The 18,170-nt window shown below is 53.1% G+C and overlaps 1 protein-coding gene across 21 annotated transcripts in view; it reads right to left on the bottom strand.

The window, feature by feature from the left end:
- The window catches only part of LOC107075882 (EH domain-binding protein 1-like protein 1), a 66,140-nt gene extending 64,301 nt beyond the window's left edge, over positions 1-1,839 (bottom strand). For 12 of the 21 annotated variants that reach the window (XM_069180527.1, XM_069180528.1, XM_069180535.1 and 9 more), the window contains exon 1: positions 398-1,839. In XM_069180527.1, the coding sequence (XP_069036628.1) occupies positions 398-501 (104 nt within the window). In that variant the 5' untranslated portion in view covers positions 502-1,839. The remainder of the gene's footprint in view (positions 1-397) is intronic. The other 9 variants (XM_069180534.1, XM_069180544.1, XM_069180540.1 and 6 more) reach the window with 2 other exon arrangements.
- Between the last annotated feature and the right edge of the window lie 16,331 nt (positions 1,840-18,170).

Here is an 18,170-nt window from a genome sequence, read left to right as displayed (position 1 = left end):
GAATCCTCTCCCGACCGACTCGGCCGCCTCTCCGGGGTGGCGCAACGGCGGCGGCCGAGCGACTCAACGCGGAAGTGCCGCGGAACAAGTCGCGCTGTTCGCTTCTTGCTGGGGGGGGGGGACTCTTTCAGCCCAAGGAGGGGGAAACGAGAGACCCCCCCTCCTCCTCCGAGCCGTCACTTCTGGCAACCTACACCCCCCCCACGTCCCTCACCCGGCTCTTATCTTTCGGCTCACACCGGCAGTCCCCTCCCCACGAAGCGCTTAATCGCACGTCCACGGCCCCTTTCCGCGGGCGGCGGGCGAGGCAACACGCCCCTCTTTCTGAAGGCAACTTCGCCGGCTCTGGCAGGCGGCGGTCCCGGTTCCGGTCCCCCCCACCACCACCACAACTCACCATTTCTTGGTGCACTCGACCATCAGCTCCTGGTAGGACGCCACGAACTGAAACTTGGACGCCTTTTTCCCCACCCTCTGCAGCCGTTTCCACACCGAGCTCATGGCTGGGCTGCTGGTGCTGCTGGTGTTTGCGGAGGTTGTCTCCCCGGGGGGCACACGTCGGAAGAAGAAAAAAAAACCAACAACAACCGAAAACAGGAACGAACTACACCAACAGCGCGAAAAATATCATTAAAAAAAAAAACACAACACTTGCGGTTTCCGAGCTTCGTAATGTTTTTTTTAAAAACGCCTCCCCACCCCCCCCTGTCCACCCCGTCCGAGACCGGGGTGCTGGGGGGTAAATCAAAAGAAAAACCACCGGTAACGGGTTCCCTCAGGTCCAGCAGAGTCCGGAGAGGCGCTCACGGGCTGTGGTGGTAGTGGTCCGAGGTGAGGGCATTTCTCGCCGGCTTGCGGTGGCGGTGGGACGGGACGGGACTGGACGCGGTGGGTCCGGTGTGTCGGGGTTCGCCCGTGGCCCCGGTTCCATGCCACCAAACCCCCAGCTCCTCTTCACAGAAATCAACCCCCCCCACCACACACACACACACTTTTCCGCCCCGGAGGGGGGGGTGGGGGCAGATCCGAGCAGATAGAGAAGTTGCAGAGCTCGGCTTTAATTAAAAGACGCCCGAGGAAGAGGAACCGACTCCAGCCGGCGAAAGGCGCAGCTCGCTGTCAGTGTCGCTTCCTCACCCGGCCGCCAAGTCCGCGTCGTCTTCAGTAAAACAGTTTTGTTGTTGTTGTTGTTGTTGTCGTTGTTAAAGAACAAGTTCTTCGCTGGTTATAGGAGTCCCCCCGGCATGTCAAACGACCCGGTCGCGCCACGACCGCGTGTGTCAAGAAATGTTCTCTTTTTTTATCCTCTCTCTCCCTCGCAGATGAGTTAGTTCATCCTCCGGTTGCGACAGTAAAAGACCACAAAAAAAGTACAAGAGCACACATGGGCCGGTTATTCTTCAACCTGTTGCTGCTGTGGAAGGGGAGGGAGAGGAGGAGGGAGGCGGGAGCGATTTCACGACCCCACGGCCCGCAGGAGCTGTCATGAAGTCGCGGCGCCGCTCTTGGGGTTTTCTGGAAAGTCTGTTTGAAGACTTGAGCTCCGCCGCTGTGAGCGACTGGGCTTGCGAGGAAGAGAGAGAGGGAGGGAGAGAGAGGGAGGAGAGACGACATGCAAAGCAGAGACGATGTGACCGGCAGGCAAAGTGCGTTTTGTAATCTCCCGGACTTTGCAGCCGCTCCGCGAAAAACCCGGGACGTTTCGAGACAGTTGCCCGGGTAGAATAAAAAAAAAAAGTCTCACCCCCACCCGTGAAGGGGACCACGCACGACCACCCCCCGGGGGACAGGTCACACCTCTGAGGATTGAACTACATCGGCCAGCCCCAGACAGCTTCAGTTTGAAAGCGAAAGCGAAGCCTTCAAGACTTGGGCTCTTTGAAGGGTTGTGACTGGTGTGTGGGGAAAAAAAACAACAACAACAACACTTATCTGGGCCAACAACAACAGAAATAAACATACAAACTCGGCCGCTGATGTGTTAACATCGGCCCCCTGCCGCGGTTTTTCGCGACACGTGATTTTGGTGGTCCGGAGGGGTGGTCCAGCCGCAGAGCGACCGGACACCGAACCGAACCGAACCAGTCGAATCAAAACACAAGCGGGGAGGAAGATCGTTTCGCTGCACACCGCAGAGGTTGCGTGATCGCAGGACGCAGGCGCCAAAATCAAATAAATAAATACAAATACAGTAAGGGCCTCTGGAATAGATGGGGTTCTGGTAGTCGTGTACTGGTTTTTAATGTTCTTGTTCTGCATTTGCCCATATTCCAGACGCCTTCGTCGCTCCCTGTTAATTCCTACATTTTCCTACTTCGCCCAGTCAGTACAGGGGGGTCAGTCCGGCGGGGTGTTCCCTCTATCCGAGAAGGGGGGGTCCCCCCGAGTCAAGCTCACCGAGCCCAGTGAAAGCCAGTCGGCTCATTGTGTTGCATTTTCAATTAAAGATCCAACGCGAGTTCTGTCCCGGTTCGGTGTGTTCGGGTGATCTGGCGGCAAGAACTCTCCCGAACTCTTTAACTCTTAACAAGCAGCGTGTTCTTAATGTCCCGGTACAGACCGGGTTATTTCTGTGCCGAAACAAACTGGGTTCTTAATGTCCAGGTATAGACCGGGTTATTTCTGTCCCGAAACAAACTGGGTTCTTAATGTCCCGGTACAGACCGGGTTATTTCTGTCCCGAAACAAACTGGGGTCTTAATGTCCCGTAGTACAGACCGGGTTTTTAGTGCCCAGATACGCACGATCGTCCGGAACCAGATTGGACCCGGTGCTTAAGCGCTGGGACAGGGAAGTTGACCTGTCTTTCTGGAGGAAAATTTTCCTATCTCCCCCATTGAAATTTATTACGCATAGATATTCTGATAATGCAAATGTTTTTTCCGTTGGATTCTCACCTCTCGGCTCCTTTTGCACGTTACAAACCGACAGTGGGAAGGATATTTATTTCCAGTGCTTACATTTCCCAGTTATAAAAGGAGTTTGTAATATCAGGACACATAGCCTATTCATGTGTTCAGCATTATTATTATTATTATTATTATTATTATTATTATAAACGTTGCCGTTTTTGATCTCGAAAGTGCTGGTTGATGTTAACAGCGTTCGCGTATCGTGTAAGATGTTGACATCATTAAAACATTACCGGGAAAAATGGAAAAATAGGCGTTGAACCTCCTCATCCAATAATTTCAGCAGACTGAATTATAAATGGGAGGGGGATTTATGAGACGGTCAGGGCGGGAGTACGGGTACTGGAAGACTGGAGATTAATTTGAAAATTTCCGTGGCTGTTTCGGTAAACGACCGGAGCGGTTCAAACCACAAGCCGTATTAAAGGGCCTTTTGTTCGTACAGAAAGATGGGTCAGGTCGATTAAAACGAAATAAACCGTTGTAAATCGTCTCCCTCGCTCTCAGCTTTTCGCTAAAGATTGAGAAAACCCGAGCGTCGTCCGAACTAGGCCTGGGGACCAGGCCTGGGCTGGCGGGCGATCTTCCCGCCGGGCCGTGAGCGCAGGTGAACGGGCACGCAGCGCCAGGTGACCCGCGGCGGCAAAAGTCCCTGTTTTGGAGACCAGGCCTTTGGCAACATTGCGGTCGGGTCTGTCTGGAAATACTTTGCGGTACTCCCAAAAGAAGAGTCCAGGAGGCTTTTAACGCAGAATATCAAGATAGTAAAGTTACAGAGCGGAGATGGGGATTTTTTTTTAAATAGACGTAGTCACCGGTGATGGTGTTTGCCTACAATTATTTATACATAAAAGAAAGTATCCAATAAAAAAAAAAAACTCCACATGACAATCTTTTGAAAGCCATACCATATTTGGAAAATGCAAGTACACAATTGAAAGTAATTGAATTTTAATGAATATCCTTTCAACAGCAATTGCATGATACCGTGTTAGGAGGTTTTCCCAATAAGCCAATAAACGGTCAGTGCCATTGAAAACATTCATCTCCCTTTCTGTCAAAATGTACATGCAGCCCTGAATTTCTTCCCCATGATATTTCAGAGCTTTGAGGGACCAAGCACTCCAGCAATCACCTTAGCAGAAATGTCCTGGAGCTGAAGAAGAACTTGGCCTGTATTGGCTGGAATACCTCTACCAATTCAGGGTCACAGGGGAGCTGGAGTCTATCAGGAAACCTGAGCACCTGGAGGAAACCCACATGAACACAGGCGGAACGTGCAGACTCCACCCAGACAGCACCCCAGGAATCAAACCTTCGGCCTCGGCGCCGAGCGGGAGCGAGGCTCAACACTGTGCTGCCCCAGTTCCTTCATGTCTGTGTCTAACATTGCGAGGCTGAACGTTTGAAAATAAAATGTAAAGAAATGAAAAAAAAAACCCTCACATTCTCCTCTCGTTCTCTGGCTCCAATCTGCGTCAAAATATGCCGCAAAGCCCTGCGCAACCGCAATATCCTTCCCCAGCAAAGAAAAAAGGAAACACACAGCCGCTGGCAGTCCTAATCAGCCTAATCAGAAATACTGATTACACATCTGCGGCTCAGTCTCTGTGCCTGTGGCTGGGAGGTTGCCAGTTCAAATCCTGCTGCTGGCAGAGGAATCCTACTCCGATGGGCCCGTGAGCCAGGCCCTTCACACCCCAGCTGCTCCAGGGGCGCCGTATAAATGGCTGACCCTGCGCTCTGACCCCCAGCTTCTCTCTCCCTGTCTGTGTGTCTCATGGAGAGCAAGCTGGGGCCTGCGAAAAGACACATTCCTAACGCAAGACATTGGATATGGCCGATAAAGTGATCTGTTCTTATCAATGGGGCCCAGTCTGGTCCAGTCCAGGTTTCTACACAGCACACTTGAGCTTTTGTATCTGAAATGACCCTTTCTCTTGTGCGTCCATTGAACCCGACCCTCAGAACCGATTTTACTGTATGAAAAACTCCCGAAAATACAGAAAGCAGCCGAGCGAGACTTCTCCTTTAGGCATCGAGCAGTAACCCGCTGCGTGTCCAAAGCTGACAAAGACGAAAATTGAGGAAACCCTTTGCCATAACAAAAAAAAAAAGAAGTTAAACCGCTCTGAATTTTCGAGCTCCATCAATTTCATATCTCGTTGCGGTGAGCTGCAGCAGAACCTTTCACGTCACCTAACCACCCGGAGTTTCCCTGGAATTTAAAAATAAGTCAGGCGAACCAAACGCTGCTCTTTTGGGACGGCACAGTAGGATTTCTTTGGGCTTTTTTGGATGGGGAAAATGCTTTACGTTCACCGTTTGCCAGCTTCGCCCCACGCAAACCGGAGAAGAACGTGCAGACTCCCCCCCAGACAGGCATGCAAGCTGGAATTGAGCCTGGGGTCCTCGCTGCCGGGCTGCCCTGGGTGGTGCCTGCACACTGCCTTCACCTGGAGAGCATAGAGTTCAAGTGCCCTGGTTTAAGCACTTTATTTTCTTTTCACAAATAAATACAGAGGAGCACAAAACAGAAACATTTTCCCTTAAGATACATAGACCTAAAACAGTATATATGAACATGTCTCGTTAAGGCAAGAAAAGGCAACAGTTCCAACATGATTATGTGCATTTTTCCAAGTCATTCTGAATCACTTCCAAAACAGGACCAATCGCATTTTTTCCTTTACGTGATGGTCAATATCAGACGTTCCTGAGATACAGTCCTCTGTTTCCCACAGATTTTCTGCTTCCACCCTCCCTTCTCTCCCCAGATCTCTGAGGTAATGGCTCTCTCTGATAACGGACCGCGCCCCGGCTACCTGCTCCCTGGACTGGAACCTCGATGTCTTTGAGCGCCCGCCCTCCAGGGGGCGACCTTTCCACTGCGCCGCTATCCCAGCAGCCAGCAGCCATATCACCCTGCAACTCACAACTGGCAGCCCCACTGAAGCTAAGCAGGTGTGAGCCTGGCCAGTACCTGGAGGGGAGACCTCCTGGGGAAAAAACTAAGGTTGCTGCTGGAAGAGGTGTTAGTGGGGCCAGCAGGGGGCGCTCACCCTGCGGCTCATGTGGGTCCTAATGCCCCAGTGTAGTGACGGGGACACTATACTGTAAACAGGCGCCGTCCTTCGGATGAGATGTAAAACCGAGGTCCTGACTCTCTATGGTCATTAAAAATCCCAGGGTGTTTCTCGAAAAGAGTAGGGGTGTACCCCGGCGTCCTGGCCAAATTTCCCATCGGCCTTTATCAATCATGGCCTCCTAATAACCCCCCTCTATAAATTGGCTTAATTACTCTGCTCTCCTCCCCACTGAGAGCTGGTGTGTGGGGAGCGTTCTGGCGCACTATGGCTGCCGTCGCATCATCCAGGTGGGGCTGCACACTGGTGGTGGTGGAGGGGATCCCCATCACCTGTAAAGCGCTTTGAGTGGAGTGTCCAGAAAAGCGCTTTATAAATGTGAGCAATTATTATTATTATCCAGCTTTCCAGCTGCATCTGGCCCGGCTGGCACGGCGGTAGTGAGGGGCAATTCTGGGGCAAACCCAGTGTGGCGATCATGGAGGCCAGGAGGAAAGAGAGAGAGGAGACAGGACAGGAACTCCAGCCATCGAGGGGCTTGTGGGTTACGATGGCTTTTCTCACCTACTTCCTGCAGACTTGACTCCTCTCGTCAAGCTGAGCAACCACCGCCAGCCTCGGTCCCCTCCCCGGTCATGATTGGCGAACGTCTCCGCCGCGACTGAACCCCTGACCTCCCTAGCAGTGTCCGGCGCGCGGCGGTAGAAGCAGAACTGCACGAGGGCCTGCCTTCCTGTACAGCGTCTCCCCCCCCCAGAGGGAGTCGGCCAGTTTCCGTGGTAACACAGTCATTTCACAACGCAGGGAGGTTCCCTGTTTACAAGCTGTGCTGCTGGTGCTGACTCATCAGAGGACCCCTCGCCGGGGACAACAGAGAGGTCAAGGGTCAGTCTGCTGTGTGCCTGGTGCTGACTCATCAGAGGACCCCTCGCCGGGGGCAACAGAGAGGTCAAGGGTCAGTCTGCTGTGTGCCTGGTGCTGACTCATCAGAGGACCCCTCGCCGGGGGCAACAGAGAGGTCAAGGGTCAGTCTGCTGTGTGCCTGGTGCTGACTCATCAGAGGACCCCTCGTCGGGGGCAACAGAGAGGTCAAGGGTCAGTCTGCTGTGTGCCTGGTGCTGACTCATCAGAGGACCCCTCGTCGGGGGCAACAGGGAGGTCAAGGGTCAGTCTGCTGTGTGCCTGGTGCTGACTCATCAGAGGACCCCTCACCGGGGGCAACAGAGAGGTCAAAGGTCAGCCTGCTGTGTGCCTGGTGCTGACCCTCGTTGGGGGGCAATGGGGAGGTCAAAGGTCAGTCTGCAGGGAGGTTGAACTACAGAACTCTCTGTGAAAGGAAATGAGTGGTTGTATTATTGCCATCATCAGTATCAATTAGCATATCAGACACCCTAATCCAAGGAAATTTACAGTTTTTCCAAGTTTTCTAAGACATGGAGGTTCGAACCCTAGATCACGGTTCTGAAAAACCCTGACCTGTGGGAGCTGGGACTCAGCCAATTTTCAACCCCCTGGAAGGAAAGCCACCGATGTCACTGAACAAACCTGCTGGACGATCGGGATTTTTAAAATTCTTCTCCGCTCTTGAGCTGCTGCAGGTTTCAGGGGGCCGCTCGTCCATATGAGAAAGTCCCAACGCTTGGAAAGAACACGCAGGCTCCCCACAGACCGGTGCTCCTCCTTGGCCTCGAACCCAGGACACTAGTGTGCCTCACACCCTGCTGGCATTTCACCATGGCCTCTCGTGGCAAGCCCCCACCTTCACAGGCCACACGGTGCCATTACCCAGACACTGGGGAGATCTCCAGATCCCAAGGGGATGATGTCATTTCCTGCCCTGTTCCACTGGGAGGGAGTGTCGCTGACTACCATACTGCCCCATACAGGTCAAATACACATCAGCCTTCACCTTAACCGCCTGCATCAGGCCCTGCACAGTGTGCTATAGTGTTTGTGTCTCCTCTCTTTAGTGCTTGGTGTTGTGCCAAATATGACAACTTCAGAGTATATAAGAGCCTGCAGAGGTACTGGATTATGGCCTGAGTGGCACTGATGGTTAGCTTCAATCCCAAATCCTCACTAGTTCAGTGCTTGAAATGTTCCAGGTTGTTTTCTGAAACAGCATAACCCTTTTTTCTAGCCCCAAATCCATTATTCTTCCATTTTCGCTTGGTCTTTGTTAAAGCCTGAAGCCACCCTCTTCAGTTGACTTTCGGGGGTTTGGAATAATTTCATCAATCTCACCCCCTCTCTGCGCTGATCAGGACTAAAGTGATTTAGCAGTGTGCATAAGAATAAACACTGAGATCAGCCCTCTCCTTGATGCCTGTAGGGTTTTGTGTACACGTTGAAAAACAGTTCCTAGCTCCAGTGTTCAGAGTCGTCTGCTTCTATTCAAACAGCAGGAAGAATTTGTTGATAATAACTCGGCTCAGACCGAAAGCCGCCCAGGTTTATACAAACAGGCCCAAAACACTGGCAGAAACTCAAAGCACTGTGGCCAAGCTGGGGGATGGCTTTTCGCCTTGTTTTTTTTCACCCCTCTCGTCTTCTGGAAAGCCCCCCCGATCTCTCTGGCCACCTCTGGGAAATGAAACATCTGGAATTCCAGGACACCGGAAAGGAATCCTGGGTCTCCTGATCGCTGCACAGCTCCCACTCCAACTCCAGACCTTTGCAGTTGAAGATGGGGGGGGTCTTATCCAAAAGACAGAGCAACATCTCACCAGAGGAGACACCCGCAGTGAGAGGCACAGCTAGCGGACTTGAACTGGCAACCCCCCTTTATCTTAACCCCCTTTTATCTTAACTCCACTTCCCTCATTATAATCAGTCCACCCTGCTCTGCTGCGTCTCTGAGCTGCTGTCTTCAGCAACTTTGAAAATCTGACCTATCCCAGAGAGCCGTGCAGGATGTGGGGCAGGGTAGCCGCGTGCGCGTGACGGGATCACTTCCTGTTCTTGGCAGACACTTCCTGTCACGCGCTGCCGGGACATCTGCTTCCGGCTCTCACAGCTGGGATTTTCAGCTCCGTTCCTTCTCTTCTGAACTCCCAGAGGAACCTGGAGGGAAAAAAAACAAAGGCTCTTGAATTAGAAAATCAATCCTTACACTTATATAGCGCCTTTCTGGACCCTCCACTCAGAGCTCTTTCCAGGTCATGGGGATCACCTCCACCCCCCAGCAGTGTGTACCCCCACCTGGATGAGGCGCCAGCCCGCTCCCCACACCCCAGCTCTCAGTGGGGAGGAGAGCAGAGTGATGGAGCCAGTTCAGAGAGGGGGGTTATTAGGAGGCCATGATGGGTAAAGGCCAGGGGGGAAATTTGGCCAGGACACCGGGGTAACACCCCTACTCTTCTCGAGAAACACCCTGGGATTTTTAATGACCACAGAGAGTCAGGACCTCGGTTTGACGTCTCATCCGAAGGACGGCGCCTGTTTACAGTCTAGTGTCCCCTTCACTATACTGGGGCATCAGGACCCACACAGACCGCAGGGTGAGCGCCCCCTGCTGGCCCCACTAACACCTCTTCCAGCAGCAGCCTCAGCTTTCCCAGGAGTCTCCCCCTCCAGGTACTGACCAGGCTCCCACCTGCTGAGTCTCCAGTGGGGCTGCCAGTAGGGAGCTGCAGGGCGATAGAGCAGCTGACTATTATAGGTCTTCAAACGCGCCTGCAACGCCAACAAATATAGCCACTGAATGCCGGCGCTCAGCACCTGTCCCCTGCCTGTCACGGACACAGAGCCGGAGAGAAGCCAGGGGTAACGTTAGTAGGACAGCTGTCAGAAAACGTACAAGGTGACCTCTATCAATCACACAGCAGGTGTGGAGTGAGTCAGATCGTACGTCTTCACAGTCACCTCCTGGGTTGAGGTCCGGCTCAGCGGAGAGAGACCCAGGGCGTCCATACCGACGGCCAGTCGCGCGCGGTCCTCACCGCCTCTGGAGGTCGTGCGAGATTGTGCGGGCAAAAGCAATGCCAACTGGCTGTCCCCGAAGGTCATCCGGGGGAGCTGGGATATCAGGCAACACGTGGGACAAATTGTGAAGGACCGCCCCCCCCTGCCCCCCCACGCCCCACAGACGAAGCACAGGGGGCCTTTTTGAGAACCTGAAGCGCATCCCAGCGATTGGGACATTTCCGCAGCCCAGATTCCTGGCCTTCCTTGCAGCAGGATGGCTGTCCGGGTGGGTCGTCCCTTTGTCCAGGCCAGGGGGAGCCGGAGCCTATCCCAGCAAGCAACGGGGCACAAGGCAGGGTACCCCCTGGGCAGGACACCAGTCCATCAGAGGAATCCTACTCCGTTGGGCTCCTGAGCAAGGCCCTTAACCCCAACTGCTCCAGAGGCCCTGTAAAATGGCAGACCCTGCGCTCTGACCCCAAGCTTCTCTCCCTGTCTGTGTGTCTGAGAGCAAGCTGGGGTATGCGAAAAGATAATTCCTAATGCAAGAAATTGTAAAGGGTTAATAAACTAATGTTATAAAAAAAAAAAAAAAAAAAGTCCATCACAGGGCACACACTGAAACACTCACACACTCACATTCGCACACTCAGACTCACACTCACACACTCACACTTGACACACACACACACTCACTCACACACACACTCACACTTACACCAGGGCCAGTTAATCTACCAGTGTGTCTCTGGACTGTGGGAGGAAACCAACCCAAACAAGGGGGGGGGACATGCAAACTCCACACAGACAGTACCCCCAGGACCGGAATTGTACGCAGGTCCCCAGTGCTGCACTACCGTGCCACTCCTAGGAGTCATAGCCTATCAATACATCCCACCGGGACTGAGGTCTGGAGAGATTACGGCCTGGGAAAAACGTCAAATTCCTCCACGCATTGCACGTGCTGAGAATCGACTGTTTTTGTTAGATTTTGGCGGCCATCCAGGTTGGGGCTGCACACTGGTGGTGGTGGAGGGGGATCCCCAGGCCCAGTGAAGAGCTCCGATTGGAGGGCCCAGAAAAGCGCTAGAGAAGCGCAAGGAATAATAATTATTATTATCACACACAATGATTCTCCAGCCCAGCTCTATAAATAGGCCTGGCTCTGTTATTCCCCTCCGGGGCTGCGTCTCAGGTTTCCCAGCCTGCGGTCTTCCCCGTTAATCCAGGCGCTGGATGAGTAAGGAGCTCGGGGTCTCACCTGACCCGCCGCGGTGAGGCAGCAGGAGCTCATGACAGGGTCACCCAGCGGCAACCCTGTTAAAGACTCTTCCTCCGCGTTCGGGCGCTTCTCCGAGAGGCTGTGCACCCTGGGAAGCTGGTCGGGGGCGGGGGCGATTTTCACCCGAAGGTTCGCGGATCAGCTCCTGGAGGATCAGGATCCAGCAGGTGGTCCTGCGTTCCCCCCGTGCATATTCTCACCCCTTCATCCAGTGCAGGGGCGTAGGGGGGGGGGTCTATCGCAGGAGGCAACGGGGGGCGCAAGGTGGGCTACACTCTGGGTGGGATGCCAGTCCATCACAGGACAGACACACCCAGGTGCCCACTGAATCTCTGATATGGATAATGGGGGGGAACACGCAGACTCCACACGGACAGCTCTTCCTCCAGGTGCCCACTGAATCTCTGATATGGATAATGGGGGGAGGAACACGCAGACTCCACACGGACAGCTCTTCCTCCAGGTGCCCACTGAATCTCCGATATGGAGAATCCCATAAAGGGAAACGAGATTGGTCCCGCTTTGGAAGTGACTGAAAATGACTCACAAAAGTACGATAACTGAGTGTTATGTTAACGTGGCCTCGTCTGAACTCAACAAGATGTGTTCTTATCTCCTGTTTTGGGTACAGTATCTATATGTATTCATGTGAAGTTTTCTCATTTGTGATGAGCGGTTTTTTATCTGTGAAAAGAAAATAAAGGTGGCTGCCAGTTCAACTGAGTTCCCTCCTCCCTCTCCCAGTAGGATTGGGACCCGTTGTGATTCTGGCAGGTGTGGGAACTCTGGGATTAGATTTCTGAATTTCGGGAAGAATGTTTCTCTAATCCCAGAGTATCTGTCACAGTGCAGTAGGAAGTGCACCTCTGTCTCTATTTCTCCCCGCTGGCAGTGGGAGCACAGCCTGTCCTCTCTGGGCAGCCAGGTCTGCCTGTGTCCAGTGTGTGTGTCCAGACTGTGGTCACTGAGCCTGTCCTCTCTGGGCAGCCAGGTCTGCCTGTGTCGCCCAGTTTCTATGGCCAGGCTGTGGTCACTGAGCCTGTACTTCGTCAGGGTCTGTTTCTGTTTGTCGTTTCTTATCTTGGTCAAATATTCAGCTAGTGTGTATTGTCTGTTTAGGGTTCTGTAGCATTCCAGTTTATGTTGTGTTTGTGTGTGTGTGTCCCAGTGTGTGAGATATTGCTGTTTGATCTGTGCTGTGATGTGGTTGAGTCTGGGTTGTGGTGCTCTAGCAGTGCTGTCCTGAGGCTGGTTAGTATCGGTGTGGCTCAGGTCGGTGAGCCTCAGGACCAGCTGGCTCAGGGGGCTCTGTTTTGGGCTCAGCTCTCTCTCTCTCTGACCCAGGTACGCAAAGAACGTGCGGGGGAAAAAACAACGAAAAACAGGTAAAAAAAAAACAAAAACCGCAGGTCATTCCCGGCCCGCCGTGGAAACGTAAAAAAAAAACAAAACCGGAGGGGAAACGCCACGACAGTCCCTCGGAGGACACGCGGGAATCCGAGGCACCCGGGACGGTGGGGGGGTCTCTTCCACACCGCTCTTTCGGCGAGGACGTGGGCCGGTCGTTGGGGGGCCGGCTCCGTGTCCGAGCTCAGGGCGACGAGAGCCGGGACCTGGAGCGGGAGGGGGACGGAGGGGGAGAGGCCGTGCGGGCGGGCCTGGCAGCCGGTCAGATTACTGGGTCGCGACCCACATCCCGCCCGACCTATAAATACAGGAACCGCGTCTGTCTCCCGGCGACAGCTGAGCCCCGAAAAAAGGGCCAGGCTGTGGAAATGAAGCGGCCACACGGGAGGGCTCCGGTTTCTTCCAAAAATACCTCAGCGGAGCGGCCAGCGCGGATACTTTCATGACGAATCTTTCAAGTGGTACCACCCCCACCCATCCCATGGGCGAGCTCCTGTTTTTCGCGAGTGATTTTAATGCGCTTCCCGGAGACGAATATTGGGTTGTTGTTGTTTTTTTTCTTGCCGCAGCCGGGTCAACCGAAACCGGGCGGGAAGCGGGACCCGTTCGTATCCCGGCAACGGCAGCAAAATGGCGGCGAGCGAAGCGGCGCCCTTCGCGGGGAACAACCAGGAGATTACCTGACCGATTTGGGATATTTCTGTTGAAAGCCTGAGGTTATTTCCAGAAGTGGAGAACCCCATTAAATAACCCGTCCTTACCGGAGATACCCACACTTAACTAAGCCCTTGTTTAGAAACCCAATATTTTGTAACACACACACACACCTGTTTCGACTACAGTACTGTGGTAAACCACCATGTCTGGTGCCCTGTGTACTGTAAGTGGTCTGGGCCAACGGGCTCTTGAGATTTAGGGTGTCGGAAGGGAACCCTCAGTTGTTGTTGTTATTTTTTGGGGGGGGACCCCGAGATCAAATTCCCGATGCCCCCGGGAGCGGCTCCAGACACAGCCTCGCCGTCAGGAATTCCTTCCTAAAACAGTGAAAAGTGATTTTTCTCCGTCCATTTTTTAACCGTTTCACCCTATTCAAGGCCTGGGATAGTGTCTATCCCAGCAACGGGGCACAAGGCGGGTTACACCCTGGAAGGGACACCAGTCTATCAGAGTAAGCACCCCCCCACACACACACCAGGGCCAGTTTTCCCGGCGGCCAATTCACCCACCAGCGTGTGGGTCTTTGCGAGGTTAGTCGCCGGAGGAAACCCCACTAGAGCAGGCGGGTGGGAACATGCAAGCTCCACACAGACAGACCCCTCCCTACACCACGGGTGTAGAAGCACTGCGCCGCCCATACCCAGATGCGTGTGGTCTCCCGGCCCCCCTCCGTCCTCGGCTCTCTGCGACACAGACAAACGCACACCCCCGCCGGCAGCCCGTCTCCCTCCCCCCCCGGCGCTTTCAAAGCGAAATTCCCCTTGGCCCTCCCTAGCGATCTCTTTTTTTTTTACCTTATAAGACTATACAACTGCGGAACGGGCGCCAGGCTGGTGTTTAAACACAGAGGGGGTGGGAGGGTTGCATACCGACAGCGTCACTCCCACCAGCCTGGGAAGGGCGATAGGGGCAGAATGGGTGCTGCAGACAAGGGCGCCCAGATAAAAGGAAAAAGATGTCAATTCCCGGCGCAGGGCCGCGTCCTGCGTGTGGCGAGAAGGGGAGGGGGGGGATTCTGGAAAACGTCTTGATCCGCGTAAAGGAAACGCTTCTTCGGCTCCTCGGCCGGCTCCGTGCGGGGAGCGGGGACTGAGCCGGCGCCCCGGCGCAACGCCGCCATCTAGTGGCCGCCGCTAGAACCACCGGCCCCTTCTCCAATCTCAATTCCCCTCTCGGACCCACTAACCCGGTCGGGCGGGTCTCGTCCTTAACCCGATTTCTTTAGAAATTGGGGCTATCCGCGCAGGACAGACAGCAGGTGTGTGTGGCCGTTTTTGATAAGGAAAAGGCACTTTCCCTTAATTTAATTAATTATTAATGATTTAATTAATTAATTTAATTAAGAATAACATATGGCTTCTCGTCACGAAATCCGGATATACCCGGACGTTAAAAAAATCAAAATCTACACCCAGGGAAGAGCACAATTCAACTGAACCAGCAATGCACACAATTAGAATTTAAAGGCGTACGCACTATTTTTGTGGAGGTATAGGTAAAAGGAGACCTGACCCCACCCATCCAACAAGGAGGGGGTTGATGATTTCTTTAGAAGGATAGACAGCAGATTTTTTTTTTTTTGGGGCGGGGAGAACAACAAGATTTGGCTTTTTATCACGCAATCCAGATATACCGGACGTTAAAACAACAACAACAACAACAACATTAAAATCTTAACATTAAATTAAAAGCACAATTCAACTGAACCAGCAATGCACACAATTAGAATTAAAAGGCTTACGAACTATTCCTGTGGAGGAATATGTAAAAAACGAGACACAGCGGGAAATCTACACCCAGGGAAGAGCACAATTCAACTGAACTAGCAATGCACACAATTACAATTAAAAGGCGTACGAACTATTTTTGTGGAGGTATAGGCAAAAGGAGACCTCATCCTTTTTTTGAAATCATCAATTTCCCCACGGGATTAATAAAGTATTTTTATCAATTCAATTCAATTCAAGGGGCTTTATTAGCATGACCGATGGGTACAATCAGTGTTGCCAAAGCAAATAAAAATAATAAAATTAACATGGAACAGAACAAAAAATAGAAGTAAAATAAAATCTACAGACATGTTACAGACATTTACAACAAAGACATATTATAAAATATTGACATATACTGTAGGCGGCTGGAGCATTATTGAGAGACAGGCTCACTGTTCCTCAGGCTGGGACAGGAGATCACACACTGTATTATTATTATTGAGAGACAGGCTCACTGTCTGTTCCTCAGGCTGGGACAGGAGATCACACACTGTATTATTATTATTGAGAGACGGGCTCACTGTCTGTTCCTCAGGCTGGGACAGGAGATCACACACTGTATTATTATTATTGAGAGACAGGCTCACTGTCTGTTCCTCAGGCTGGGACAGGAGATCACACACTGTATTATTATTATTGAGAGACAGGCTCACTGTCTGTTCCTCAGGCTGGGACAGGAGATCACATACTGGGCTGCCAGATTTTTATCTATCTAAATAATGGAACTTAAGTCGAGCACAGAAAAGGGTAGGGGCGCCATCTAGCGGAGGGATGTGCAACTTAACCGCAGCGGCCGCTGTTGAGACTGGCCTGAAGCATCAACCGCACGCAGGTCATCTGGCAGGGACTCCCCCTGTCGGGGGCTCCCCAAGACCGGGCCTGGAGCCCCCCACCCCCCACTTCCCCCTCACCAGATCGCTATTACCCGCGCCGGAGCCTGAAAGGGTCCCGTTCGGTCCCCGAAATAAGAGCCCGGACTTGTGCCAGGAACCACGCCCAGGAAGCAACTTCCTTGATCACGGTGGGCCTCCGCGCCCCACTGGAGGTTGAGGCCCCAGGACCCCAACTGGGAACCAGCACATGCCGGCGGGAGCTGCACTGGGCAAAAGCAGTAGCGATCACCTAACGCCCAGCCGCCATCTTCACTGCCATTGAAAGGAGCCAGGTGATCCTAGATCGTCCATGAGGAGGGGGGTGGTCATCTGTCTTCAGCCAGCGCAAGAACACCTTTAGCTTCCCGGGCGAAGAATTTGACGCCCCTGTCCCTGGGGTTCCTCCAGCCCAGGCTTGGGGGGGAGGGTGTCCAGTTCTGCTGCTGGACCTCCTGGGTTACAGTCCAGCTGGCCTCTTCAGGAGCAGTGGTGACTGGGGTGCTGTCTGGGTGGAGTCTGCATGTTCTGCCTGGCGCCCCCTGCTGGCTGGGAGAGGGGCCGGCTTCCCCTCGCGGCCCCCGTGCGGGAGGAAGCGGTCAGGGCAATGCTGGCCGAAGTGGACCAGCTGGCTCAGGGTGGGAGGGGGGGAGTGTTGGAAAGAGACCCTGAAAAACCCTGCAGATACAGGGACCGGCCCTCCAGGAGCCGACTGGATCCCGAGCGATCCACTCCAGTCCCCCCAGGGACAGAACCCAGGAGCAGACCGGATTCCAAGCTATCCACTCCAGTCCCCCCATGGCCAGCACTGAGGAGCGGATCCCAACTGATCCACTCCAGTCCTCCAGGGCCAGAACCCAGAAGGGGCGTGGATCCCGAGTGATCCACTCCAGTCCCCCAGGGCATGAACCCAGGAGCAGACCGGATCCCAAGTGATCCACTCCAGTCCCGCAGGGCCAGAACCCAGAAGCAGACCGGATCCCAAGTGACCCACTCCAGTCCCACAGGGCCGGAACCCGGCCCTTTGACAAGGGTTTAAAAGGTCCCATTAAGCTTAAATTAGCTGATTGGAGAGGAGAGGTGGGAGGAAAACCCGGAGACACGGAGACATTTTGGGATTAGAGAAACATCCTTCCCTAAATTCAGAAATCGAATCCCAGAGTTCCCACACCTGCCAGAATCACAACGGGTCCCAGTCCTACTGGGAGAGGGAGGAGGGAACGCAGTTGAACTGGCAGCCCAGTATGTGATCTCCTGTCCCAGCCTGAGGAACAGACAGTGAGCCTGTCTCTCAATAATAATAATAATACAGTGTGTGATCTCCTGTCCCAGCCTGAGGAACAGACAGTGAGCCTGTCCCTCAATAATAATAATACAGTGTGTGATCTCCTGTCCCAGCCTGAGGAACAGACAGTGAGCCTGTCTCTCAATAATAATAATAATACAGTGTGTGATCTCCTGTCCCAGCCTGAGGAACAGACAGTGAGCCTGTCTCTCAATAATAATAATAATACAGTGTGTGATCTCCTGTCCCAGCCTGAGGAACAGACAGTGAGCCTGTCTCCCAATAATGCTCCATCTGTCTACAGTATATGGAAATATTTTATGAAATGTCTTTGTTGTAATATGTTAATTTTATTTATTTGCTTTGGCAACACTGATTGTACACAAATTGAACATGCCAATAATAATAATTGCTTACACTTATATAGCGCTTTTCTGGACACTCCACTCAAAGCGCTTTACAGGTAATGGGGACTCCCCTCCAGCACCACCAGTGTGCAGCCCCACCTGGATGATGCGACGGCAGCCATAGTGCGCCAGAACGCTCCCCCCCCATATAAAGCACCTTGAATTGACTCTCAGCAGCGGTTTAACGACAGTAAGACAGTTCCGCTTCTGACCACTAGGCGGAGTATCGATCCGCGCAGGAAGACTGCCGGGGGAAAGGGAACCACTGAAGCATGGACGTTAAAAAAAAAAAAAACACCCCCCCCAATTCAAACCAAACCCCCAACCCACTTCCCCCCCACGTCCTGACCAACAGGCCTGGAAATCAGATTTAAATGAGATCAGCTTTTATATGCCCTCCATTCAAGTCAAGAAGTCAAGAACCAGACTGACGCTCAGAAACTGCACCGACCCTTCCTAGCCTGACTACATAGAGCTGTTAAATCAAGCCAGTTCAGAGAGGGGGGTTATTAGGAGGCCATGATGGG

The sequence above is a fragment of the Lepisosteus oculatus genome, chromosome 18 (genome assembly GCF_040954835.1).
Source record: "Lepisosteus oculatus isolate fLepOcu1 chromosome 18, fLepOcu1.hap2, whole genome shotgun sequence".
NCBI classification, from domain to species: domain Eukaryota; kingdom Metazoa; phylum Chordata; class Actinopteri; order Semionotiformes; family Lepisosteidae; genus Lepisosteus; species Lepisosteus oculatus.
Note: the sequence above shows the minus strand (reverse complement) of the source record. Positions and strands in the feature narration are given on the sequence as shown.